Source organism: Lissotriton helveticus, chromosome 4_1 (assembly GCF_964261635.1).
Source record: "Lissotriton helveticus chromosome 4_1, aLisHel1.1, whole genome shotgun sequence".
Classification (NCBI taxonomy): domain Eukaryota; kingdom Metazoa; phylum Chordata; class Amphibia; order Caudata; family Salamandridae; genus Lissotriton; species Lissotriton helveticus.
This window is the reverse complement of record NC_136063.1, coordinates 417,027,117-417,054,809: the sequence shown is the minus strand read 5'-3', so window position 1 is coordinate 417,054,809 and position 27,693 is coordinate 417,027,117. Positions and strand designations below refer to the sequence as shown.

General features: G+C 48.0%; 1 protein-coding gene and 1 long non-coding RNA gene across 3 annotated transcripts in view; one reads left to right on the top strand and one right to left on the bottom strand.

The window, feature by feature from the left end:
• Nucleotides 1-27,693, bottom strand: part of RGS22 (regulator of G protein signaling 22) — a 1,652,097-nt gene that overhangs the window by 1,503,903 nt on the left and 120,501 nt on the right. For both annotated transcript variants that reach the window (XM_078686958.1, XM_078686959.1), the window contains exon 4: nt 7,036-7,254. In XM_078686958.1, the coding sequence (XP_078543084.1) occupies nt 7,036-7,254 (219 nt within the window). The remainder of the gene's footprint in view (nt 1-7,035; nt 7,255-27,693) is intronic.
• Nucleotides 1-27,693, top strand: part of LOC144828619 (uncharacterized) — a 389,822-nt gene that overhangs the window by 360,673 nt on the left and 1,456 nt on the right. The window lies entirely within an intron of this gene.

Here is a 27,693-nt window from a genome sequence, read left to right as displayed (position 1 = left end):
AGCTTGAATGAATGAATGAAGGAATGAATGAATATGCACTTGTATAGCGCATGGCTACCCAAGGGCATCCAGTGGCAAAGTGAACAATGGACCCACATTTGGGCATACCCTGCCAACTTAGGGCGAACAAAGCAAACACAAGGAGGTGATTGACGGAGCGCTGAAACTTTTCAGACACTCACCCCCAGTCACAGATCTGGGTTGAATCCATCATCATTCTTTAGCTCACTTCACCACCTCACTTCAGACCCAGCTATATGCAAATCAGTCATGACCCTGTGCCTCATGGGAACAGTCCAGCCCGAACTACCAAGCCAGGTCTTCCCTGAACCGGAAACAAGCATCCTGGGACCGGTTTCTGGATAACACCCTTCATCAGCCAGTCTAGCTGGAGACCGGTCCTAGGATGCTTGTTTCCAATCCAGGGAGGACTTGGCCTGGCAGTTCGGGCTGGACTGTTCCCATTGGGCGCAGGGTCAATAATGATTTGCATATGGCTGGGTCCAAACTGGAATGGCATGGTGAGCTAAAAAACGATGGATTTAGGCCCAGATCTCTGTACTGGGGTAAATGTATGACATTGTTCTTGTTCTGCATTCTGTCCATCAATTGGTCTTTTTTGCATTTGTCTCACTCATGGAATGCACCCCATAGGTCGTAGGGGTGTCCTGCTCATGCAGGTGCACCCTCACACTCAGAACTCTGCCTTCAGGATTGAAAGGCCTGCTCTACGGGGTGACTTATAGGTTTTAAGTGTAGTGACCTTAGATATAGGGGAACCCACATCTTTAGTAAGTGGTGCTAGCCCCAGCTTACACATGCTGCAATGGCAGGCCTGTAGTTGCAAATTGACTGATCCCCCATGGGTGGCATAATGCATGGTTCAGCACATGGGGGCCCCCCTGGTGTACGTATGCCCTGGGTACCTTTAGTACCATATACTAGGTATTGATAAGGGTACACCAGTGTCCAATCTGGGATGTACCCAAGTACTTACCAAACCAATTTAGGGTAGAAAGCACAGAAACTGGGGTTCAGGATCCCAGTCAGATTAGTCAGAAACAGCATTACATCAAGCTGTAAGGGGGGGGTAACTATAAAAGCAGATCATATATATATATATACAAAATTAATGGATATTGCAAAATGAATGTTCATGCATTATCAATTTTTCGTATTGAATTAACTTTCACGATATTATTCAAATGATAAAGATTGCCTGCATGATTGCACACTCAATAGATGCATTTGTATATTTGTAGATTTGACTAAGCTAAGATGGCCGACACAGTTTTGTTTTCATTCTTATACCTTTACCTTGTACATAGCCCTTTTACTATGTTTCCTAATTTCGTTTGGGCGTGATTTGCATTTGGGCGCGCTTTTTCGAATTGACCTTACACTACTTAAATGTATGTTTGTCCACCTTACCGCCAACAGTGAGCAAGGGCGGCCACGCCCGAAACGCGTCTGTTCGATGTTCTCTGTGATGTACCCCTGCACTTTTATGATTGAATAAAACCACAATCACCTCAAGACTGGCCTGGGAACGCCATTTCGTGTCTGTGCACTGGAGAAAGTGCTTTGGAGGTTTCGTTGCACCGCAACCAGTTGGAGCGATATAAATACAGGATATGGTCGGTTCCTGTTAGCACAGACCCCTTTTCGTGAAGTCGGCTGGCTTTTTAAACGGACCACTTGGAATGTTTGTTTGACACAAGCAAATCAGGTCAGCCCCCTGGAAGAGAGGTTTCTACTACGAACAGAGCTTCCGACGTCCGAGTGAGTTGGTACCGGTGTATCCGTTGGAGTACGGAGGTCCCGTGTAAGGAACTCGGAGTTATCGGGTGAAGACGCCGTGATTTCCTCGCCAGGTTGGAAAGGTGTTCCATGAGCCAGCGGTAAGGAGCGGCACACTCTAAAGTGCCATTTCCTTGAATAACAAATAACATTTGTGCATATCCATTTGGGGTCAGAGGAGAATGTCGAAGGAGCGGGAACGGGAGGAGGCGTTCGATCAGCTGTTCCTCAATTTGCCGAAAGTTACACAAAGTGGGGACAAAAGCAAGAATGAACAAACTGCAATTGAGACGGACAATGACATTAAAAGACTGTTAAGGGAACTGGAAAAACACATGAGGAGTGAATTAACCAAGTGGTGGGAGATCCGTTCATTAGAGAAATATCATGAAGTAGGCAGAGTGCCACGAGGCCTAAGGATTATGCTAGTGCCTAGTTTTGATAATCCAAACCCTATGCTTCTTAAGGAATGGGCAGAAAGCAACCTGGAAGCTTCCATGAGACTGCTATGCCTTTTGATAAAGTATGCCAAAATAGACCGTGAAAAGGATCTCAAAGAAATCAAACACATTAATGAGGAACTTTTAAAAGAACAATTTGCCAAAGATAAAGCGTTAATCGAACAAACGCGTAAGGATATCAAAAAACGTTTGAGTAAACATGAGGCAACAATTAAAACCAGGAAAGTGTATAAATTTGCCCGAGATGAACAAGATTACAAATTAGGGCAAATATACACGTTTGCACGGAAATACGACCACCTACGCAGACAACGGGCATCCGGTAAAAGTGTATTTAAACAGGCACAAGTCCAACCACAAGCACCATCCGCATCAGTCGATTTGGGCGATTCAATCGCCACAACATCTAATGAGAGCTTGGTGCCAACCAGCGAGGAATCAGACAGCGGAAGCCCAGGTGCAAAGGAAGGGGATATGGGCCAACTGACCCTACGAGAGGAGTTGGAGTTTATGAGGATGCAACGAAAGGGCACATTACGATCCAGGAACGTTCAAACAAGCAACTTAGGAACTCAAGACGAAGACAACGCAGGAAATGCGCAAAGAGGAAGAGGGCGACCACAGAGAAAAAGGAATTGGAAAAGCAACAAGTAGGAAATGACAACACCATCATTAATCTAACAGATGTCGAATTGGATCAGGCGGAGAAACAACTCCTAACTTTGGGACTTTCCTATTGCCCAGAAAGCAATTTTAATTATGGCAACACCAGAGTGGATGTTTTCAAATTTATCAGGAAAATAAAATTGCGCAAATATTATGCCATCAAAGAAGGAGTGGGGAAAACAAAAAAAGCCACGACAATGGTCCCCACCATAACCAAAAAAAGTGGATTACAAGCAAAAGATATCACATTAATGAAAACCATGCATACATTATGCGCAAATGGCAACACATCCTCTCAAAGCACACAGGAAATGGCCAACGATGAATATATTGATTTGGGTCAAACTGTAGGAAGTCCATTTAAATTGCCATCAACTTTCATTCCAATAATGCCCAAAGACGCCATAGACGTATATGCAGAACTCATAATAGAAGGTCTAAAAACATTGAACATATGCACCAAAAGACAAGAAGGATCAACAAATGTTAAAATGAGACCCTATAATGAACTAATGAAGAAACTTAAAAGCAACCAAGCAGTAATTGTCAAACAATCCGACAAAGGCGGCAACATTGTGCTTTGGGGCAGGCAACAATATATGGAAGAGGCATACAAACACCTCAACGACCCAGATTGTTATACCCTTACTGACTTCAAAACTGTCAGAGCTATCCAACAAGCCTACCACAAAGAACTCTATGGATGGAAAAGGGAAGGTCTCTTATCCAAGGATGAAATGAAGTTTTTACAAAAGGATCACCCAGTATTACCAAACATCTATTTCATCCCGAAAGTTCATAAGGGAGTCTTACCAACTCCAGGGAGGCCAATAGTCTCTGCCATAAATAGTTTATTTGAGAACACTTCAAAATATATCGATCACTACTTGCAAGACTTTGTGACTAGCCTACCTGCCTACATTAAAGACTCAACAGAATTCCTTAGGAATATCAACCAATGCAATTGGTCAGCTGAATATCTGTTAATGACAATGGACATAGCTAGTCTTTATACTAGTATTTCTCATTTGGATGGCTTAAAAGCAATCAAACACTATTTGGATAAAAGGCCTGTTGAATTGTATAAACATAACGCTATGCTGATTACTATGGTAGAACGTTGTCTCAATAACAATGTTTTTCTTTTCAACAACAAGATTTACAAGCAGTTGAGGGGTGTGGCCATGGGGGCATGCTTCTCCCCCAGCTATGCGGGGCTCCACGTAGGCTGGTGGGAGGAGCATGTTCTCATGGTCGAACACTCTGGCTTTTGGAATAACAACATTGTGAAGTACATCAGGTACATTGACGATGTCTTTATTGTTTGGAGAGGGAGTTTGGAAGAGGCCAATTTGTTTGTAACAAGTATCATCAGGAATAGTTCCAATTTGAAGTTCACTGCTGAAATAAGCAAGAACAAAATTAGTTTTCTTGATGTTCTGGTTGAGATAGTGGACAACACCTTAACCACAAGTCTTTTCAGAAAAAGCACTGCAGGAAATAGCATCCTGCATGCACAAAGTTTCCATCCACAACATACCATTAGGGCAATCCCCTATGGGGAATTCCTTAGGATCCATAGGACTTGCAGTTCGGTCGAACTTCGAGACCAACATCAAAGGGAAGCCAGTGTACGTTTGGAAGCTAGGGGTTACAAAAGAAACGCCCTAAATAAAGCAAGGACAAAAGCCAACAAACTAGATAGGAACAGTTTGCTAGCAACAAACAATATGGACATAGAAAAAACAAACCTCACAGACAAAAGTAATGACATTAGATTAATTACCAGCTATAGCAGGCAAGCTCCGCCAGATTTCAAATTTGGTGAGAAAACAGTGGCCCGTAATTCTTACTGACCCTGTACTCAGTGAAATTTTACCCAGCAAACCAACGATAACATACAGGAGGGCTTATAGCATGCGTAATGAACTGGTGTCAAGTGCACCAGAAACAGCTAGGAATGACGATTGGTTGTCACCCCGTAAGGGTTTCTACCGTTGTACTTCATGCCGTGCATGTCATTTTGGCATCAACACTAGGTTTTATTCAACTCCCTTTGACCCCAAACCCATTGCAATCAAAGCTCACTATACCTGCAGAACAGAGCTAGCAGTGTATGTTTTAACCTGCACATGTAATCTGAGATACATAGGGAGCACCAAATTGCCCGTGTATCAGCGTATCCTCCAGCACCTTAGGGCCATTGTCAATTGTGATCAAAGCTACCCAGTAGCTAGACATTTTGACCAAATACACAATAGGAACCTGTCTCAGCTTAACTATTTTGTAATAGATGCTGTGAAAACATCCAAGAAGGGTGGGGATTACGAAAAGAAATTGAGGCAACTGGAGTCACTGTATATCATAAGACTCAACAGTAAAACCCCAGCAGGTTTGAATATGGGAGAGGACTTAAGTAATTTTTTGTAACCTTTTTGAATTTTTGTAAATATCAGTCATGTTTTGGGATTTCCTGTAATTTCCCGTAGAATAGTTTACAAATTTTTGATTAGGCATTGTATGTCTACATAACAAGAGAAATTGCATTGTCAGAATCATTTGGAAAAATAAATTGATAATCAATTATTAGAATAGTTGTTGCACCCCTTTGTATAACTAAGTGAGCAAACATGATGTGACTAAAACATCTGAGAATAATAAGAAACTATTGAATTTTAAAGTATTAGTTATTTCACCATTGTCACTATTTTGTTTGTTTATTTTGGATTTAACCTCGCATCACAATTTGTCATTACAAAACTGATCGTTGACATTTTGTCACTCCCCCACTATTTACAAATATCATTATTTGTTTAAAAAGAGGGACAAACATCTGTTATAATAATAGGTCAAAATACTTGGAGAAGTTATTATATATAATACAAAGGTCATTTGGGGCATTGGTGCTCATTTGGAAATGCAATGAATGAAAAATTTAATTTTTGTGAACCCGTTTTTTAGTCACAACTTAGAATGAAGTGCATAGGCAATAACAGACATAATATGTTTTTTGTATTTGTACAAAATTAATGGATATTGCAAAATGAATGTTCATGCATTATCAATTTTTCGTATTGAATTAACTTTCACGATATTATTCAAATGATAAAGATTGCCTGCATGATTGCACACTCAATAGATGCATTTGTATATTTGTAGATTTGACTAAGCTAAGATGGCCGACACAGTTTTGTTTTCATTCTTATACCTTTACCTTGTACATAGCCCTTTTACTATGTTTCCTAATTTCGTTTGGGCGTGATTTGCATTTGGGCGCGCTTTTTCGAATTGACCTTACACTACTTAAATGTATGTTTGTCCACCTTACCGCCAACAGTGAGCAAGGGCGGCCACGCCTGAAACGCGTCTGTTCGATGTTCTCTGTGATGTACCCCTGCACTTTTATGATTGAATAAAACCACAATCACCTCAAGACTGGCCTGGGAACGTCATTTTGTGTCTGTGCACTGGAGAAAGTGCTTTGGAGGTTTCGTTGCACCGCAACCAGTTGGAGCGATATATATATATATATATATATATCTCGAACACTCCACCTCCACCACCGTTGGCGCTTCCCTCCTTGAATAATGGAGCGGGGACCACAGTTAAGGTGCTGTAAGGTTTTTTTATTTAATCCATCAGCAAGTCGGCCATTACGCGTTTCGGCTCCGTGAATCCTTGATCACACACATATATATATATATATATATACACATATATGTATATACACATATACATACATATATACATACATATATACTTATATATACACACACACGTATATATATTTGCCTTCATACGTGCACAAATAAAAACTTGAATAAATAAAATATATCACATACTATGGTGATTTAAATCACTGAAAATTGAGAAATATGCCACTAAATTTATTTAGTTTAACTTCAGCAATGAGAAAAAAGGGATTAGGATAGGCAGTACAGGACCACAACCCCAGCAGCATCATCAGCCATGCACCGAAGCAGCCCACAACATGCCGTCGCAACACCGACTGCAGCAGAAAAGGGCTGGATTACGTACCCTGAACTGAATTAACTAGGGTAAACACTGTGCACATACAATTTTCATAAATCACAACACTGGACCTTACCATGACGTTGTAGGAGTTGTCAATCTTTAAGTCTTCAGGGGAGCTTTTCCCCTTCGGGGGTTCAGTAATTGTTGCATGTCTTGTGACATCATAAATCGGATTTGGGGGTTGCTGTTCTCGCAACAATTTTTTCATCTGTTGTTTCAGACGTTCAGGAGCTCTGTTAATTAGTTCAAAAACTCCATAAATCCGGTCGAATCTAACTTTCACTGAAAAGGCCTTGAAAGAAAAAATATATATATATATATTGTTTTACAAAAACAAACCCAACAAAATTAAATTGACATCTTAAAGTCACTGACATCTGAATGAAATGTATAATTCAAAATTATCTTTCAGCATTTTTTCTTGTACATGTGCTCGTGGTGTAATCCCCTTTAACTGAAGGCATCTTTCAGAAGCGTTTGTTTTCTTTTTACAGACTACTTATTTTCGAAGACATGTAATGACAATAAAAAAAAGCCTGGAAAATAATAAATATCCCTCTAAACTTTTAGAGCCAACGTTCTCTATGAAGCCGCCAATGCTAAGATATTAGCGAAAATATCACTATTGAGTGCCTTCTCTGTATTAAAAGAAGCCCTCAAGGATGGCCTCTTTTGTCCAAAATACTTAATATTTACATAAATATATTTGCTGATGTGTTTAAATAGGATCAGCAAAGCAATCCATATCAACTTAGAGACAATTCCACGAGCATTAAATAATATGCTGATGAAGTCATTACATATCGAGGTGTTTTTACTTCACGTGTCATTTTAGACATTTTCAGGCTACAAGAACAATCAGGAAAAAATTAAACTGTGATCTGGAACAGTATGTGCAGAATTATTCAACACTAATATTGTTTAAAATATTGAGGGATAACAATATGTATTAGGGACTAATTTAGAGTTTGGCAGGCAGGATATTTCATCACAAAAGTGATGTATATCCCATCTGCTTTATTATCAGTGTCATAAGATACAACCCGTCGACCAAACTCTAAAACTGGGCCTTAAAGCTATGTCAGCCAAACCCATAGTTTAAATTATGGACAAACGCACTAATCTCCTTATAAATGGAATTTAACCATGCCAAATAACTTTGGTAGGGTGAGATAATACCCTTAAGATGGTCCTTCTTGGAGGGTGTGGCTAAGAGTGTCAAGATGGTGGTCGCACACACAGAGTGCTCCAGACCCCTCAGTCATTCACATGCTAATCACAGGACACCCAAACGGGATCAATGGCTGATGCACCCGGTGATGGGCAACGGGTAGTGATCCTGACGGTGAGCGACAGAAGGATTGTCCTGTACACAGTCGAAGAAGCACTCCCATTCAAAATGGTGGTCACCCGGGAGAACAGACAATAGAGCCTTCGGTAAGGCACGCCCAAGAAAAAATTGGCAGGCAGAGAACGTTGATCTGGGATCAGTCGACCTCTGAGGGTGTGATCGCCCCAAGCACGCAAGCTAATCAAGGCACCCAGACCCATATCCCTGGGACCCGTTAACGGTTGGTGAGTCCTACTGGCCTGCCCTAAGCTCCTTCAACCAACCAAAAGTGACGGCATAACCACCAACCTGCCTATCCTCCGGCGGGGGGGCCTACCCAAGACTTCTGGAGCGTTTGCGGTTGCTGCAGCAGTGGGAGCAGGAGATTCCTGATTGTGCACCTGAAAGACGGCTGGCGGGAGGAGCGCGGCCCGAACTAGACCACTTCGCTGGAGCGAGGTAGGGTGCATGACCAGAGAGGGAGGACCAAGGTGGCGAGGAGAAAAAGCGCCGTCCCTGCCTCCCTCTCTCCCTCTCTCCTCCCTGCTCCAGAGGGCCGCGCTGCTCGTGGTGGTCTTCTACCGTGAATCATAGTGGTGACAGCCATGTGGTAGAGCCCGAAGAAAAGCTTCAATCAGGGGGAACCACCGGGCCTCGTATTGGGCTGGCCAAGGGTAGCCCTGAACAGCAATTGAAAACCCTCCACTCACTCAAGGAAGGAGGTGACACAGAGAACCGGTTGGAAAACACCTGCGCAGCTGAAGGTGTGGAGGCATCCCTGTACCTGGGACGCCAGTGAGAGACGCGATCCAGGGCCGGTCGGCCTTCCGTGCCTAAAACCCACAGGACAGCAATTCAAATCCGGGCCTGGACTCCCAGGGCCCACGCCCACTGAGCAAACCGGCCGACGGGGAATGCCGGGCTGTCCACACCTCCTCGGGGAAACCAACATGGTAGGACACAACCCGAGGTCTGCCCGGTCCTGAGTGATGGAAATTCCCGGATTGTCGAGGCCTCAACTGACACGGCAAGGGTGACCCTGGCCACCCTCCAGGAAGCTGCCAGAGTGAGACATATAGACTGGGCCGCTTTGTCTGGATGGGAGGTGATACACCCCCCCACTCCCCAACAGAGGTAATCGTGGGGACGGCGCAGACCTCCCCCTCTTTCCCTCCCTCTCCCTTGACTCCCGCTGAAGCCCCAGCTGCATCATTCTAAGAGGTGGGGTCACAAGAGAACGACAGACTTGTAGATCCAATGATACCCGCAACAGACCAACTGGTGGAGACCTTGAGGACCAGGGGACTGTAAGCCGCCCGCCTAGGTAAGGAGGTGGACTGGGAGGACAGGCGGCGGCACTTTGGGGGGGTGGATCTGTCAATTGCTGAACACCTGTGAGGGAGTATGCCAGCAGTGGACTCCTGGCTGAGTATACACCCAATCCTTCACACCAATCCCTGGGGTCCAGAGACCCGGCCCTGCTCCTCGAACTCTGAAAGGAGGGGACCCGCTGCTTGAGTGTCCTCTGGCATTGGGCGGTCTTTGCCAGCCAATTCCGGTGGTCAATCTGGGAGAAGGCCCTAAAGAAGAGTGGGTCACCCAGGTTAGGAGAGACTCCACCGACCTGACGTCCTAGTGCCTTGTGGCCACACTAAATAAGCGATAAGCCAGCGGATAAAGGGTTTGCATCTGGTTCAGAGGGACCATTGGGCCACGACTGGGTAAGCTCCATGCCGGAAACAGTCAGAGAAAAGGACAGTATTGGTGCATGACCTGCAAACAGGCCAAAGACCTTGGTACCGCCAACGGCTCGAGGTGGAGGCCTCACCCAACAGCGACCATGCAGCGACCCAAGATTCGCCCAGAGATGAGAGAATGAAGGCAAAACATCCCAGCCCACCAGAAGGGAACGTAACACAGAATTGGAGCCCGAACCCTTCTTAAACCATCAGAAAGGGACCTGGTGGTTCAAGTGCTATGGGGTAGAACTAGCTGGCATGTCCCTGTGGTTGTCGAGGGCACTACCCATTCAAAATGCTGGCCCTTGGATCAAGGTGTGCCCCAGGGCTCTGCCTTGAGTCCAACACTTTTTAATATTTATATGCAGCCTTTGGCTGATATAGTGCACTCGTTCGGCCTTGGCATAGTGACATACGCCGATGATACGCAATTAGTCGTATCTATGAATCAGGCGGACTCCTCTTCTTCAAACTTAAGCAACTGTCTAGTAGCGGTTGCTCACTGGATGGCTATCTCGCACTTAAAATTAAATGGCGAGAAAACGGAGCTCCTGATGTTAGGCAACTCAGCCATTCCCAGCCTTCTCATGGATTGGCCCCTGTGTATGGGGCCCCCGCCACAACCCAAGCCCCATATAAAGAGCCTAGGCATTTGGCTGGACACTAATCTTAACTTTCTGCAGTAAGCTACTACTCTGTCCGCCATATGCTTTGGGCTCATGCGTATGCTGAGAAAGGTGTTACCACTTCTCCCTTTCGAAGCCCGCAGAATAATGGTGCAAGCCATTATTCTGTCCCGCCTGGACTACGGGAACTCCTTATACTTAGGGGCTCCTACCTCCACAATAAGGAAGTTGCAGGTGACTCAAAATGCTGCAGCCCGCCTTCTATTAGGCCTCAACAAACGGCAATCAGGTACCATGGCCCTGAGGAAACTGCACTGGCTTCCTATAAAAGCCAGAGTGTTGTTTAAATCCCTGTGTTTCATGCACAAAGCCATGCGGAAGACCGCCCCCACTATGATCTGCTCTCTAGCGGAACCCTACCTCCCTCACAGATCTCTGCGTTCAAGCACTGCCTTTCTAGCTACTGTCAATAAGATCAGACGCACTAGATGGGGTGGACGCTCCTTTTCCTGGAATGCTGCTAGGGAATGGAACTCTTTGCCCACTCTCCTTCGCAGTGAACCGAACCTTTTAAAATTTCGGAGGAATCTGAAAACCTATCTGTTCATCTAATTCTCCTCCTCTCTCTTTAGTATGACGGTACTTAGCGCTACGAGGCCTCAGGGTTGTTTGCGCTTTATAAAACCCGGTTAATAATAATAATAATAATAATGTCCCACGAGTCACGAGAGTCTGAGCAGACGAACGTCCAGCCTCTCTGGCGGTTGGAGTGAGGCTGAATCTGGAGAGGTCGCTCCCTCCCTTCCCTCCTGTAACAGAGGACCGGTGAGAGGATTGACTACGTGACCATGAGTAAGGACAAGGTGATGAAACCATGTGACCATGAGTAAGGACAAGGTGACGAAACCACCTCCCTCTCAAACTTGCATAGAATAGTATACTATTGGCAACCCAGGCACCAGCGGCGCTGCCCAGGCCACAACACCTCTGCCGGACGGGGATCTGGTCACCATACTTCAGGCCATATGCACCTCCAAAGACTCAGTGGAGAACAAGATTGAGGAACTGAGAGTAGGCGTTGAACTCATTAGGCAAGACCTCCGTAATGCAACAGCAAGGATCACTGAAGCAGAGTCCCGACTTTCCACAGTTGAAGATGATATGGCAACGATGGAGACTCAAATGTCATGTCTAATGTTCCACACGGCTCAGTTCCACAGAAAGGCAGAAGATGCCGAAAATCGCTCGCGTAGGAATAATCTCCCCTTTGGGGGCATACCAGAAGGGACGGAACCTGCCCAGGTCACCCAGTTCACCAAGAACGAGATCAAGACACAGAAGCCCCCAAAGGGCCTGTCCACATGGTTTGTAGTGGAGTCGGTCCACTGTGCTCTGGCGCCCAAACCGCCGCCTGGGGCTCAACACAGACTGATCATAGCATGCGTCCTCAATTTTAAGGACAGAGATGCCGTTCTGCAGAAGGCGTGCTCTCAACCCCTCCTCTCATGTCAGGGGAACAGAGTGATGATCTTACCGGACTATACGAAAGAAGTGCAGATTCAAAGAAGATCCTTCACTGTGGTCAAACAAAAACTAAGGGCGCTTAATCTGTCCTACCGACTCCTGTTCCCTGCCCACCTCCGGTTAGTCCTGAACAATAGGAGTCACTTCTTTGACACTCCAGAGCCAGTGTACAAAATGCAACCGCTGCGTCCATGACAAGGCGCAACACCAACATCAAGTAGATTAAATCATCAGAACCACAGAGGCGATGGGATGCACTCGAGCCCGGAGGGGCCGTAACACTCGCTGGAAACCATCAGGGTCACCGAGGCTGATGGGAAGAAGCTCATTTGCATCCCCTGCCGAAAGCAGACAACAAGGAAGGTCGCAAGAATGGGAACCGGTAGGGAGAGCATCTCAGAGGGAATTTTTGGTTGGACCGCTCAGTAAATCTGAAGACACAGACCTCTCCCGCAACCCAGCAATCTAGGACAGCACCAGCCAACACAAAGGAACGCTATAACAACCTCAAGGAACATTACTACTTTAAAATTCTGAGACTCTTTTTAATCCTACAGCATGGAAGGGTCCACCACTTCATCCTCCAACTGTAATGTTCACACCTGTTCGAACTGTTAATGGTAGGGCAGCAGATGCTTCAGGGAAAGAAGTATGGGGAGGGGATGGTTCGTGTTTTTTTGCCAAGTTCCCACACACCATTCAGTTTGTTACTACATCAGACAGACATGTCCGGTATTCCCCATTAAGTGACCAGATAAGATTGATGAGTCCATGCTCTCCGCTTGCAGTCCTGGTACACGCAGATCCACATACACTCAGGGTCAGCAATCAATGGTCCCATAGTAACACCATTAATGACATCGTCCTGCACTGATATGGAGTTTTTGAGCGCCCTCTCCTGGAACGTCAACAGACTTCTGGACAGGGTGAAGCATGCTGCAGTCCTGAAGTTTGCACAACAGTCGGCTCCCGGGGTCCTTATGCTGCAAGAAACTCATCTGTTGGGCAATCAGTGCACATTTTTAGCCCGACAGAGATATGATAGGGTATACTATGAAGGGTTCACCTGCGAATTTAGGGGGTTAGCTATTCTTCTTCGCCGCTCTCTCCCCCTCACGGTTGCCCGGGATGTTTTAGACCCCCAGGGACTTTCTCCGGGAGATCTGAGGCGCATTTTCGTTTATACTGTAGTGTGTGCAGCAGTGATTCCGATGCTGCACTGCTAAAAAAAAAAAAACACCTACAGAATCGTGGAGTTCGTGTTTCACATACATGAAAACTGGACAGATTGAATACCAGTTACACTGTTTAACGCGTCATCTTGATCATTAATTCTCTTTTCGAGTTTGGGCAGTGTTTATTAGTCCTACTCTATCCAAAGTATCCGGCACAATACTATTGCTAGGATACATCTCTCAAATTTTTAGCTTTTCCGAAGAACCTAAACTATGATCTTCTCAACTAATGTAGAGCCTTGAAGAAGTCGTTTACACGACGAAACAAGTGTCAGCTGTCATCTTCTTCAACAACACTTCCGACATGTCAACATATTTAAGATGTCGCGATCACGCAGCGTGAGGTGGATAGGAAGGGGTTAACCGCACCTACACATAGGGCTTTCCTCCCCTCTGTGCATGAGGCCATGTCTTTTGAGAGTTAGGCGCCACCATTAGGCAGATGGTGGCGCCCAGTACATTACATGACCCAGAATCCCTTGGGACACTGAGCTGAAAGGTGGATCAGGCTCCAACGGCGTATACATTTCTATAAAGCCCCTCCCCTTCCTGGGGTCGGGGCTTGACAATTTTGCCTTGTTTCCAGGAGTTCGCTGGTCGTGAGTCTCCACTTCGCGCTCTGCCTCTTGAAGCAGGCTCACCGCCGCCGGACCCTTTCAAAGCAGAGAAGGACGGATATGCTCTGAAAACCCCTGTGGCCTTCCCAAGTCCATTTCAAGCAATCCAGGTATCATGCCCATAGCCGAGAGGGAAGCGCAGGAGCGCTCCCCCCAAATACACGACATTTCCTTTCCACCCGACTCCGCTGTGTTTGTTTTAACAGCGGGAGTGCGGGCGGTTCTTACCGCGTCTCTTTTGATCCGTGGCCCGTTTCCGTTGTGCTGCAACAGCAGGACTAACTGGGCCTTTTTGGTTTTCTCGCTAGTGTTTGGACTCCGAGCCAGCAAGCAGAACTTTGTTTTTTCGATCATCCCGAGCAGTGCTTTCATGGTTTCTTCACGTGTTGCTGGCACTGGATCCACAGTTTTGGCAGTTTCTTGACTGTGCCAAGTTATTTAATGGTGGCATTGGGGTGTTCTACTACTTGTTTTTTGGTGACTCCACAACCAAAAAAGTAATCTGCTGTTTATCGCCTCAAGTGCAAAGAGGTTCACACGGATGTATCCTGTTAATAATAATAATAATATGCTTTCAAGATAGTGCTGCATATGTACGTGTGAGTAAGTGATTCTGTGATGTGCTGTTGAATTGTGGTATGTGTGCTACTCACCTTATTGCCTCTCACATATCTCTCTCTTCTTTTACGTGCAGTGCATACCATTGGGGTGGCTTCTGGAACTCGGCCAAAGCTGTGAGGTCAGACTTAAACAGAGAAGACACCATCCCCGCAGCAGTATTTGGTATTTTATCCACTTCCCTTTTCCCCCGGAGTGGTTCCTAACATAGTAGTGTCATGTTACTCTGTGCGAGGATGCACTCTAGGGAGTAGGGGGCTCCTCTGCAGACCTTCGTCCCTGCTGGCAGAGCTAAGAGGTTAGTGGCATTAGTTGTTTTGTGCTACTGACCCATCACAATAGATTGTCAAGCCCAAGACAGTGGCCCAGCCTGGACGATGGATACTAATGCAGTCTTGACCTCACTCGTGAAGAACCTTTCGTCTCTTCAACAGGAGGTACAAACCTCCCGATCTGAAAATCAAGAACTAAGAAAGTAGATGGGCACGTTACGCAGGGAAGTAGCAGGTATATCTAGAAAAGGCAAACCCGATAGCGCTGGGTCAGTATCTTTCATACAGGACTGGACCCTTTTCCCTCTTGGACATACCTTACCTACTCCTTCGGGCAAGACACAGGGAACGGGGTTCCTTGCTGCGGCACCAACAACCCCTCATCCTTCTGACGCTATACCCACCGTCCATGTGATACAAAACCCAGAGATTCCAGTGGCACCTCCCGAAAGGTTTTTATGGGGACCCAAAGAAGTTTGAGATATTCCTGAACCAATGTAGGTTACACTTCCTGTGTACACCTGCAGTTTTCCAAGAGGAATTGTCCAAAATAGCCTTCGTGATGTCCTACATGGGAGGCAACACGGCTAGTTGGACGATACCGATGATGGAGCGAAATGACCCCGTCCTGCACAACTTCATGAACTTCTGCCTGGAGATGAGAAAGTTGTTTGACCGAAAATCCCATATGATGTTTCTGGGTCACGAACTATTAACCCTCAGACAAGGATCTCAGGATCTACTGACGTACATAACCATGTTTAACCGTCTCGTGGTGGAAATCAACTGGCCCCAAAAGAAACGTACCATCCGCATCACGACCGACGCCAACGACTCCTTCGCCGCAGCCGAACATCTCCACTTCCAGATTCACACCGACCCTAAGACGACCCTCAGAGGCACCCTCGTCTACAGACCCCCGGGACCACGCACACAATTCAGCGAAGACATCACAGACTTCATCAGCCCGCACGCCCTCCCCTCCACCGACTACATCCTCCTCGGGGACCTCAACTTCCACCTGGAGAACAACAAGGACCGCAACACCACCGCCCTGCTGGAAAACCTCGCCAACCTCGGACTCAAGCAACTGGTCAACACCCCCACCCACTACGCCGGCCACACGCTTGATCCCGTCTTCTCTTCCAGCAAGTACATCACCTTCAGCCACGCCACCGGACTCCACTGGACCGACCACAGCTGCGTCCACTTCAGCTTCAAAAGATCCACGACCCACCACCACCCGCAACAGGTACCTCACAGGAATTGGAGCAAGATCACCGCAGACCAGCTCACCACCTCCCTCAGCCAGAGCCCACTCGCCAACACAACGGACCCCAACGAAGCAGCCCGCAACTTCACACAGTGGCTGACTGCCTGCGCCGACGACCTCGCGCCACTAAAGAACCCTCCCAGCAGACCCAGAAGCAAGAAGGCATCCTGGTTCACCGACGACCTCAAGGACTCCAAGAAGACCTGCCGCACCCTCGAGAAAGCCTGGCTCCTCGACTGGACCACCGACAACATGACCGCCCTCAAACACGCTACCCGCAAGCACCACCAGCTCATCCGCACCACCAAGAAGAAATCCCTGAAGGAACGACTGGACAACAACGCCCACGACAGCAAAGAGCTCTTCACTATCGTCAAGGAGTTCTCCAACCCCAGCACCGGCATCAACGACATCACTCCGTCACAAGACCTCTGCGACTCCCTCGCCTCGTTCTTCCACCGCAAGATCGCCGACATCCACAACAGCTTCGGCGCCCCACCCACGCACCCAACCGTCGAACCAACGCCCCCCACCGCCACCCTTCGCACCTGGACCACGGTGACCACCGAAGACACAGCCCGCACGATGAACACCATCCACTCCGGATCACCGACCGACCCCTGCCCACACCACGTCTTCAACAAGGCCGACTCCACCATCGCACCCCAACTCCGGAACATCATCAACGCCTCCTTCAACACCGCCACCTTCCCGGAGAGCTGGAAGCACGCCGAGATCAGCGCCCTCCTGAAGAAACCTACAGCGGACCCCACCGATCTCAAAAACTTCCGCCCCATCTCGCTCCTCCCTTTTCCTGCTAAAGTCATCGAGAAAATCGTCAACAGACAGCTGACCGCCTTCCTCGAGACGAACGGATCCCTCGACCCCTCGCAGTCCGGCTTCAGAGCCAACCACAGCACCGAGACCGCCCTCATCGCAGCCACCGACGACATCCGGACCCTGCTCGACAAGGGGGAAACAGTGGCCCTCATCCTCCTGGACCTCTCCGCTGCGTTCGACACGGTCTGCCACCGCACCCTAGTCCAGCGCCTCAGCAACATCGGTATCCAAGAGAAGGCACTGGAGTGGATCATCTCGTTCCTCGCCGGAAGAACACAAAGAGTCCGCCTCCTCCCGTTTCGCTCCGAGGCCACCGAAGTCATCTGCGGCGTCCCGCAAGGATCTTCACTCAGCCCCACCCTCTTCAACATCTACATGAAACCTCTTGCAGCCATCGCACGCCAGCACAACCTCAACATCATCTCTTACGCCGATGACACCCAGCTGATCCTCTCCCTCACCAGAGACCCCGACACCGCCAGAACCTGCCTACACGAAGGGATGAAAGACGTCGCCGAGTGGATGAAGGACAGCCGCCTGAAACTGAACTCGGACAAGACGGAAGTCCTCATCCTGGGATCTTCGCCCTCCGCCTGGGACGACTCCTGGTGGCCCCCAGCCTTGGGCACCGCACCCAAGCCAACCGACCACGCACGCAACCTGGGCTTCATCCTGGACCCCTCCCTCTCAATAACCAGACAAGTCAACGCCGTCTCCTCATCGTGCTTCAACACCCTGCGTATGCTTCGCAAGATCTTCCGCTGGATCCCGACCGAGACCAGGAAGACTGTCACCCAGGCATTCGTCACCAGCCGACTGGACTACGGAAACGCCCTCTACGCCGGAACCACAGCCAAGCTACAGAAAAGACTCCAGCGCATCCAGAACGCCTCCGCCCGACTCATCCTGGATGTCCCCCGACGCAGCCACATCTCCAGCCACCTGAGGAACCTGCAATGGCTCCCCGTCAACAAGAGGATCACGTACCGGCTCCTCACCCACGCACACAAGTCTCTCCACGACCTGGGCCCCAAGTACCTCAACGACCGCCTGACCTTCTACACGCCCACCCGCCAGCTACGGTCCACCAGCCTCGCCCTCGCAGCCGTACCACGCATCCGAAGAGCCACCGCCGGAGGAAGATCCTTCTCTTACCTGGCTGCCAAGACTTGGAACTCCCTCCCCATCCACCTTCGGCTGACCCAGGACCATCTCGCCTTCAGGAAACAACTCAAGACCTGGCTGTTCGAGCAGTAGCATACCCCTCCCCCCAAGCGCCTTGAGACCCTCCCGGGTGAGTAGTGCGCTATACAAATGGCATGATTGATTGATTGATTGATTGACTCTGTTTTACCAGGAACTACGCAGAGAACAAAAGGACGTTCCGTGGCAAGTGGTGCAACTGCCTGGGACATGCAAAGAAATGATCGTCCTCACCGTACAACTGGATCACCGACTACAGGAATGAAGAGGGGATAGAAGCCGGGGGGAGAATCGTTGGTTGTTGCCCAGGTCCAAGCTGGTAACGAAGAACATACAAAGACAACAGGAGGTACAGAACCCATGCAGATCGGAGGCATCCGAGGCCCCCTTACAATGGAAGAAAGAGAGAAGAGACTGAAGCAGAAACTGTGTTTGTATTGTGGGAAGAGCGGACAATTTATCAGGGAGTGCCGTGCTAGGGCTAAACGTCCGGAAAGATCGAACACTCAACGATTGCAAGCAGCATTACTTCAACCATTGGAGAGAACGGAAGTGACGGAAAACTGAAAAGCCTGAGTCAGGACGAGATCGCTGGTTCAGGTAAACAACAGGAGCTGATCTCTTCAGTAATAGCCAACACCATTCAGTCCTCGGTGGCACATCTGAACGTGTACATCACTCTCTGGATCACCGAGGAAATACCCCTAAGGATGCCCGCCCTGCTGGTCTCAGTAGCGACTGGGAATTTCATAGACCAAAGATACGCTCAGACCATTGGGGTTGTGTGTGAGAGAAAAAGGAGTCCCCATAAAACGTGAAGCCAGTAGATGGAATGGCATTGACTTCAGGAGCAGTGAGATACCATACCATTCCTGTAACGATGCAATTCGGTGAAAACCACTTCGAGGTCATTCAGTTTGATCTTATAGATGCCCCACATTTCCGCCTTATCCTGGGTATGCCATGGCTGACTCTGCATGACCCTGTCGTTCGATGGGCAGACCTCACTGTTTCCTTGTCTTCCAGTTTCTGTAGAGAACATTGCACCAAGCAAACAGTGCGCCAGGAAAGTATCAACGAGACACAAGCTGGTCTTTTGGATGTCGGATCTTCGTTACCTGAAGTCTACGAGGAATACAAACCAGTATTTGATGAAAAGAATACCACCCAGCTACCATCTCACCGAACATACGACTGTCGTATTGATTTGATGGCAGGAGCCGATAATCCATGTAATAGGGTCTATGCCCTCACCGAACCAGAGGCACAATATCTGAAGAACTATCTAGAAGAAAATCTTGCATCAGGCTTCATCAGGCATTCCTCATTACCATATATAACCACAAGGGTCCAGAGAATGGCTGGACCGAGGGAACCAGAGGCACGGGGTACCAGGAGCGAGCAGCCTCCAACAATAATATTATAACACACTAGAGCTGCTCCCAGTATTACAAAAATTTGCACTTAATTCAAATTTGTGAGTGCTGGCATCTCACAAAATGTAAAAGAAGAGGATGCAGAGAGGTGTTTCGGCGAAGAGCGGATCAATATACATCTAGCTTTGGACCAAAGGGGTCCCTGCCCTCACCCTCCTATGGGGCAATTAGCTCCTTCTTTAGGATCCAAGAAACCAAAGTTACCATTTCTATGGAGCGTGTCCTTACACCCCACCAAGTGGACTTTCTCACTCCGCAGCTCGGTGAGAGTGGAGCCCTTACACATAGGTCCTGATGAATGCCTTGGACCCATCCGGGCCACTAGGCAGAAACATGTTGACCCTTTGACCTTGGTGAGCAGAACATTATTTCCTCAATACACCACTCACGATTTTAAAGCACCATACACTTGTCAGTAATATTAAAAATAATGAGACATCTGTTATGGCCTTTTAACTCACATATTTTTTTGTTTTCTTTGGGCCCCCACTTAGTTTAGAAGTGCATCCCTGTCGTCAGGTGTATGCCCGCCCTCTATCAAACCGAGTTTTTAGAGGGCGAGGACTGGTCAATGATGAAGCATGACACCAGGTGGTGTGTGAGACCAGTCTTTTACATTTTGTGAGATGCCAGCACTCACAAATTTGAATCAAGTGCACATTTTTTAATACTGGGAGCAGCTCTAGTGTGTTATAATTCCTCATTACCAACCTCGTCCCCTCTCTTCTTCATCCCCAAAAAGGATTGTGATGAGCTTAGGACCTGTATAGACTACAGAGCGAGCAACAGGGTCACCATAAAAAAACTATACTCACTGCCACTTATACCGGTCCTCCTGGATCAGCTTAATGGCGCTCGACTCTTCACGAAACTGGACTTACGTGGAACTTACCATTTGGTACGAGTTAAAACTGGCGACGAGTGGAAGACGACCTTCTGAACCAAATTTGGATTATATGAATATCAAGTGATGCTCTTTGGGCTCTGTAATGCGCCTGCTGCCTTTCAGTATTTCATGGACGAAGTACTCTATGGTTTTTGGGACACGTTTTGTATAGTCTATATCGATGATATACTTATTTATTCGTTAACCCCACAGGTACACGTACTCCATGTAAAGGCAGCATTGGACAGATTCCAACAGCATTGGCTGTACGCCAAACTGGAGAAATGCATTTTTCATGTCGAAGAAGTCACCTTTTTAGGCTACGTTATCAATGCACAAGGATTCCAGAAGGACATGAGCAAGGTAGAAGCGATTACGCAGTGGAAGGCTTCCCATCTCGTCAAATCAGTACAGGGCTTCATGGGGTTTGCTATCTTCTACGGGCGTTTTATAAAGGACTTCTCCAAAATCATACACCCGATATCCAGTTTGCTGAGGAAAATCACTCCCTATTTATGGAGCAAAGAAGCAGATCAATCCTTCCGAACATTAAAAGAACGATTCACCCAGGCTTCTATCCTGCGGCATCCCGACTCACGATTACCCTTCATCGTCGAAACGGACGCTTCTCAGTTTGCTGTGGGGGTGTGTTATCACAACGGCATCTGCACATGGGACAAATACATCCTGTGGCTTACTTCTCAAAGAAGCTCACCCCATGTGAAGTGAACTATTCCATCACTAACAAAGAATTGTTAGCCATCAAAACGGCCTGTGAGGAGTGGAGGCATTATCTCCTAGGGGCACATCACACGGTTTAAATATATATAGACCACCGCAATCTGTTGTTCCTGAAAACTGCCAGAGCCTTAACACCACGTCTACTGCGTTGGTCCCTCTTTTTTTTCTAACTTTGATTTCATAATCAAGTACCGACCAGGTCACCAGAATGGCAAAGCAGATGCCCTCTCCCATATAGGAGAACCTGGAAAATGTATATAGAGTGGTCCTCCAGAGCCACCCTCGATTCTCCCTGAAACAGCATTCCAGTGCAGAACCCTCGCGTTGATAACATCATGTAAAGGTGTCCTTAGCCAATGTGAATACTCTGGTCTGGAAACAAGAAGACCCTGAACACCGAACAGACAACGGGAACTAGTTATACCACTACAATGCGTTATACATACCTGATACCGTCTTGCAGTTGCAAGTACCGGCCTGGGCCTATGATTCAACATTAGGGGGACATATGGGGAAATACAAGACCATTTCCAGCATTGAGCATTCTTTCTGGTGGCCTACAATGCGGAAAGACACTAGCGAGTACCTGAAGAATTGTGCTGTCTGTGTGCAAGGAAAATCCAGTCACTCCAAGCCCGCAGGGTTGCTACGCCGGTTATCCGTTCCTCCTCGACCTTGGCACACTGGGTCTATGGATTTTATTGTGAAAATGCCCCCCAGTGAAAGATACACCACCATCCTGGTTGCGGTAGACCACCTGACTAAAATGGGACACTTCATACCCTTAAAGCGGCTGCCTACCTCTTCCGAACTAGCTGTGGTCTTCCTCCAGCATGTGGTGAGGACTCACGGAATACCCAGCATTCTCATCACAGACCGTGGAACTCAGTTCACCTCTCGCTTTTGGAGGGCCTTATGCAACACCATGGGAGTGGCAGCCAGGTTGTCCACCAGTTACCATCCGCAGACAGATGGAAAACCAGAGCATTTTAACCATTTGTTAGACCAATACCTATGCTGCTTTACCCTACATAACGCCACGGAGTGGTACACACTGATCTGGACGGCGGAGTTCGCCTATAACAATGTGAAACATTCTACGTTGGGCTGTTCCCCTTTCTTTTGTCTAAATGGATATCATCCAAACATGCTTCCATTTGAATAGCCGATAGTCTCCAGACATCCTTCCATACACTAACACCATGCCCATCTCTGAGCAGTGTTAATCGATGCCAAGCAGCAGTTAGCCACTGCACAGACAGCGCAGAAACATTTCGCTGATAGAAAAAGGCCCCGCGTATCAAGTGGGTGATAAGGTGTGGCTGGCCACTAAGAACCTGCACCTCAAGGGGGTGGACATACTACAACCTAACTACATAGGCACCTATAACATTGAGGAAGTGATCAATCCTGTTGCATGAAACGGACTTTGCCCCCGGTCATAGCACATACACCAAGTCTTTCATGTGTCCCTGCTCCGTCCCTGTTCTGTGAGCACGAGAGTATAGGTGAGACCCATTCCCTTGGAAGTAGACGGCCAAGATGAGTATGAAGTGAGGGAGCTCTTGGACTCTCAGTTGGTGAGGGGACGAGTGCAGTACCTGGTGGGTTGGAAGGGGTTTGGGGTGGAGGATAGAACCTGGGAACCCATACACAACCCCCACTGCACTATGCTGTTGGAACGTTTTCACGCCTCACATCCTGGTAAAACTGGGCGACCGCCGGGTTGGCGATCCTCGAGAGGGGGGGTTCTGTCGCGATCATGCAGCGTGAGGTGGATAGGAAGCGGTCCGGCGACAGTGAGCCTGCTTCAAAAGGCGAACGGCGAAGTGGAGACTCACGATCAGCGAACTCCTGGAAAACAAGGCAAAATTGGCAAGACCCGACCCCAGGAAGGGCAAGGGCTTTATAGAGACGGATACGCCGGTGGCGCCTGATCCATCTTTCAGCACTGCGTCCCAAGGGATTCTGGGTCATGTAGTGTACTGGGCGCCACCATCTGCTAATGGTGGCACCTGACTTTCAACAGACATGGCCTCATGCACACAGGGGAAGAAAGCCCTATGTGAAGTGCGGTTAACCCCTTCCTATCCACCTCACGCTGCATGATCGTGACACAAGATCATTCTTTGCATTTTTACTTGTTTTAAATTTGAAAGATCATTGTTGATATATAAAATGATGCTATGAATTTATTGTTAAAATATACTGACAACAAAGTCAGCAGTAAAACTTATTAGTGGCTGTGCTCTCTAACTAAATAATTGTTGTTATATGTATGGGGACAAATTATTTTCCATACTAGATAACATTGGATGAGTGGCACAGTGTTGTACATTGAGCACGCCCATTCATAGATTGTTAAAATTTGGACTTCTTTGGTAAATATTACAGAGGTGCTGGCAGGTGTGTTGCTTTACAACTGTCATTCATATCGGAATTGCTACTCCCCATTAAATGACCAGATAACATTGATGAGTCCATGCTCTCCGCTTGCAGTCCTGGAACACGCAGATTCACATACACCCAGGATCAGCAATCAATGGCCCCATAGTAACACCATCAACGACATCGTCCTGCACTGATATGAAGTCTTTGAGCGTCCACTCCTGGAACGTCAACCGACTTCTGGACAGGATAAAGCCTGCCGCAGTCCTGAAGTTTGCTTGGGGTCCTTATGCTGCAAGAAACCCATCTGTTGGGCAATCAGTGCACATTTTTAGACTGACAGAGATATGATAGGGTTTACTATGAAGGGTTCAACGGCGGATCTAGGGCTGTAGCTATTCTTCTTCGCCGCTCTCTCCCCCTCGTGGTTGACCGGGATGCTTTAAACCCCCAGGAACGCTTCTTAGCTCTCATGGGGGAATGCACCCTTAATTTGATAACGGTCTATATGCCTCCAGATCCTCTGGAGACCTCCCTCAAGGACATCACAACCCTGAAGACGTCTCTTAACCAGGGACTGAGGGCAATCGGGGGGGGGGGAGGGAGCTGGCGGATTACTTCAATTCAGTCATGGACCCAAACAAAGATGCTAACAGGGTTCCCTCTCATGGTCAACGCTCAGGTGCCCGACTGGGCCTCCCAACTTGGGTTGTGTGTTGTTGGAGAATATGGAACCCTCGACTCCACCAGTGGACCCACACTTCTGAAGCCCATCACTCCCACTACTGCATTGACATGATGTTTATGCCCGCCCCAAATTGTTGCATGGTTACAAACATCCAAACACTCGGTCGGGAGGTCTCCGATCACTCGCCTCTACTCCTCTCTATGAGAAGACCCACCGAAGCACTCCGTCCTATCTGGCAGCTTAATGCCTGGTTCCTCCAGAAAAAAGACTGCAAAAAGGGCCTCAGTGAAGAACTTAAGCAATACTTCCAACTTAACGAAGGTACAGTGGGATCACCGGGCACATTGTGGACGGTTGTTAAAGCCACCATCAAAGGCTTTGCTAAAGGATGCATCAAAGTGATGCACTGATCCAATGAAGAGCGTCTTTCTCGCCTAGAAGCTCAGGCGCTCTGCCTGGAACGCACCATGGGTGCAACAAATGGGGACGCAGAGTCTCGCCATCTCAAGCTCATACATGAGGAATTTTGCCATGTCTCCTTAGAATAAGCCAAGCAAATGTGGAAGTCTTCCATGGCCCCTGTATATGGACAGGGAGACAAAAATGGTAAGCTTTTGTATTAGCTGGTATCCTGCCCTCTAGCTAGTCGGATAATTCCGGAGATCTTTGATACTAACGGATGTACCCAACAGACACCAGAGGCAATAGCCCAAACTGAGTATTACAGTATTACAAGCACCTCTACTCCAACATCTGAGCCCCAAAGGCAGGAGATGTCACTGCCTTCTTGAGAGACAGCCCGCTTCCGCGACTGTCAGAGGCTGACACCCAGGCCCTTGATCAACCTATCACAAGAGAGGAAATAGACCAAGCTATACTAGCAATAGCTTCTGGTAAAACGCCGGGACCAGATGGTTACCCAGCAGAATATTACTCAGCATTTCGAGAGACCCGGACACTGCACCTGCTAACCTTATACGAGGAGGAGATAGAATGCAGAGGATTCCCCCGAGACATCGATATTGCCAAATCGTAGTCATACTCAAAGCTAGTTCACGGTCTACCTCCTGTTCGGATTACAGACCGATCTCCCTTATTAAAACCTAAGTTAAAATCTACACCGCGATTCTTGCTACCCGCCTCAAACATGTACTAGCTGCCCTGATACACCCCGACCAATATGGATTCATGCCCCGGCATAGCATGAGGAACTGCCTCAGGAGGCTACATGTGGCACTAGCCCACTGGCATCTCCTGTCACCGTACCTAGCGCTCCTTTTGACATACTTCGAAAAGGCCTTTGATACAGAAGACTGGCATTACCAGGATGAGGTGATGGTCCAGGCAGCTATCGACCCGTATTTCAGAGGGATGGTATGAGTGCTATAATCTGATCCATCGGCCCGGGTATTGATCAATGGGACCCTCTCGTAAGATTTCCTGATTCTGCGGGGGACGACACAGGGATATCCCTTGTCCCCATTGCTTCAACTGAACCCCTGGCCCGCATTTTCAGGTGTGATGCTCAGAACCAGGGCTGGCGCTGGAGCACTTCACATGATGAGCCTATCACACTGTATGCGGACGATGTCCTCCCGTGTATGGCAGCTCCGGCTCGTACCGTCCCTCGTTGTCTCAGGCTCCTAGAACTGTTTGGAGAGGCGTCAGGCTTAAACCTCTCCCCGCCAAATCGATCTCAGTCCCCCTTCACAGTTCAAGGGATTGTATTGATTGGCCATCCTGCATCCCCATCAGACACCTCAGCTTCCGTTATTTGGTGATCTGGGTAACTCTCCACCCAAAGTTGACCTGGTCCCTCAATTGGACTCCTTTAGTAAAGAAGACCAGGGATAATCTGCAAAAGTGGCATAGGCTGCCACTAAACCCGATTGGGCCAACAGCCCTGTATAAAATGATGATACTCCTGCGCTTCCTGTACGTATTGCACAACGTCCTGCTTCATGTCCCGCGCCAGTGGTTTAGACCCATAGATAAACTAATTACATTGTTCCTGTGGGGGCAGTCCAGACCACGGGTACCACTAACTCGCTGTCAGAGGGTATGGTGGTGGAATAGGCACGAGAAATCTCTCTCTACTATATCGCACTGTGGCTTCTGATCATCAATGAGTGGTTTACTGGGGGTGGTCGGACCCGGCCCCGGCCTACCAACTAGAACTAGAAGAGCTAGGGTTTCCCTGGATTCAAGCGATGCTTTACGGGTCACCTATCCCTCACACTATTCCGTTGGTAACCAGAGCGGTACTTTTGGTTTGGCGGACCGCACTGCGATACACTCGATGGGACACCAAGCTTACACTCCAGACACCATTATGGCGAGGTACATGGGTTGGAGATGTCGCGGCCCTGGAGGGGTTTCAAAAGTGGAATCTCATTGGCATCTCCCAGCATGGAGATGTGTGGACGGGAGGGCATATCCGTACCTTTCAAGACCTGCAGAGTATCTATTCCCTCAACCATACACAATTTTATAAGTATTTGCAGTTTCGACATGCCCTTACTCCGCTCATCCCCACAGGCACCGCACTACCAGAACTCAGCCCTCTAGAGGCCAAGCTTATCATGGGAGCCCCGGGGAAAGGAGTCGTCTCTCAGATTTACACATCGCTAGTAAATTACTCTCCCACCAACCAAGACCAATTGGGGTCCTGATGGGACGGATGGCTGGGTCCACTGGAGAACGAGGACTGGCGGGACAATTACCATCTCAGCGAGACTGCAATTAAACCAGTTCTACTACCTTCACTGTACGTATCTCACTCCTAGAAGGTTTCACTGGGCACGGTGCCTACAGAGCCCCAGCTGCCCACGATGCACAGACACGCCCGCAGACTTCTATCATATGGCATGGTCTTGTAAGGTCATAGCGAAGTACTGGAAGCGAGTGGTTGAGGAGCTGACTGAGGTACTGGTTGGGAGGTTCCCCTTACACCCCGAATCTTGATCCTGGGGGTTGATGGAGGGCACGAGAACGGACAAGGCCTTGTTGGGGACGGCGACTATAGTGGGTAAAAGAGACAACTCCGTTAAATTGAAAAACTCCTTTCCGCCCACAATCTCCCAGTGGACAAAGGACTGGAAGGGTGTGCCGCTCCAGAGCAGCTGGTGTAGGAAGCCTGGGGATGCCTGACTAAACACTAGAAAATATGGGGCAAATGGTTGCGCCTGTTGGGCTAGGAAGCAAAGGAGATGGGGTTTGATATGATACAGGGACTGCTTTGAATACTGTACGTGTACTGTAAGTGATGAGTTACATGGAAATAATGTCATAATTTCATGTGTCGGCTGATTTGCA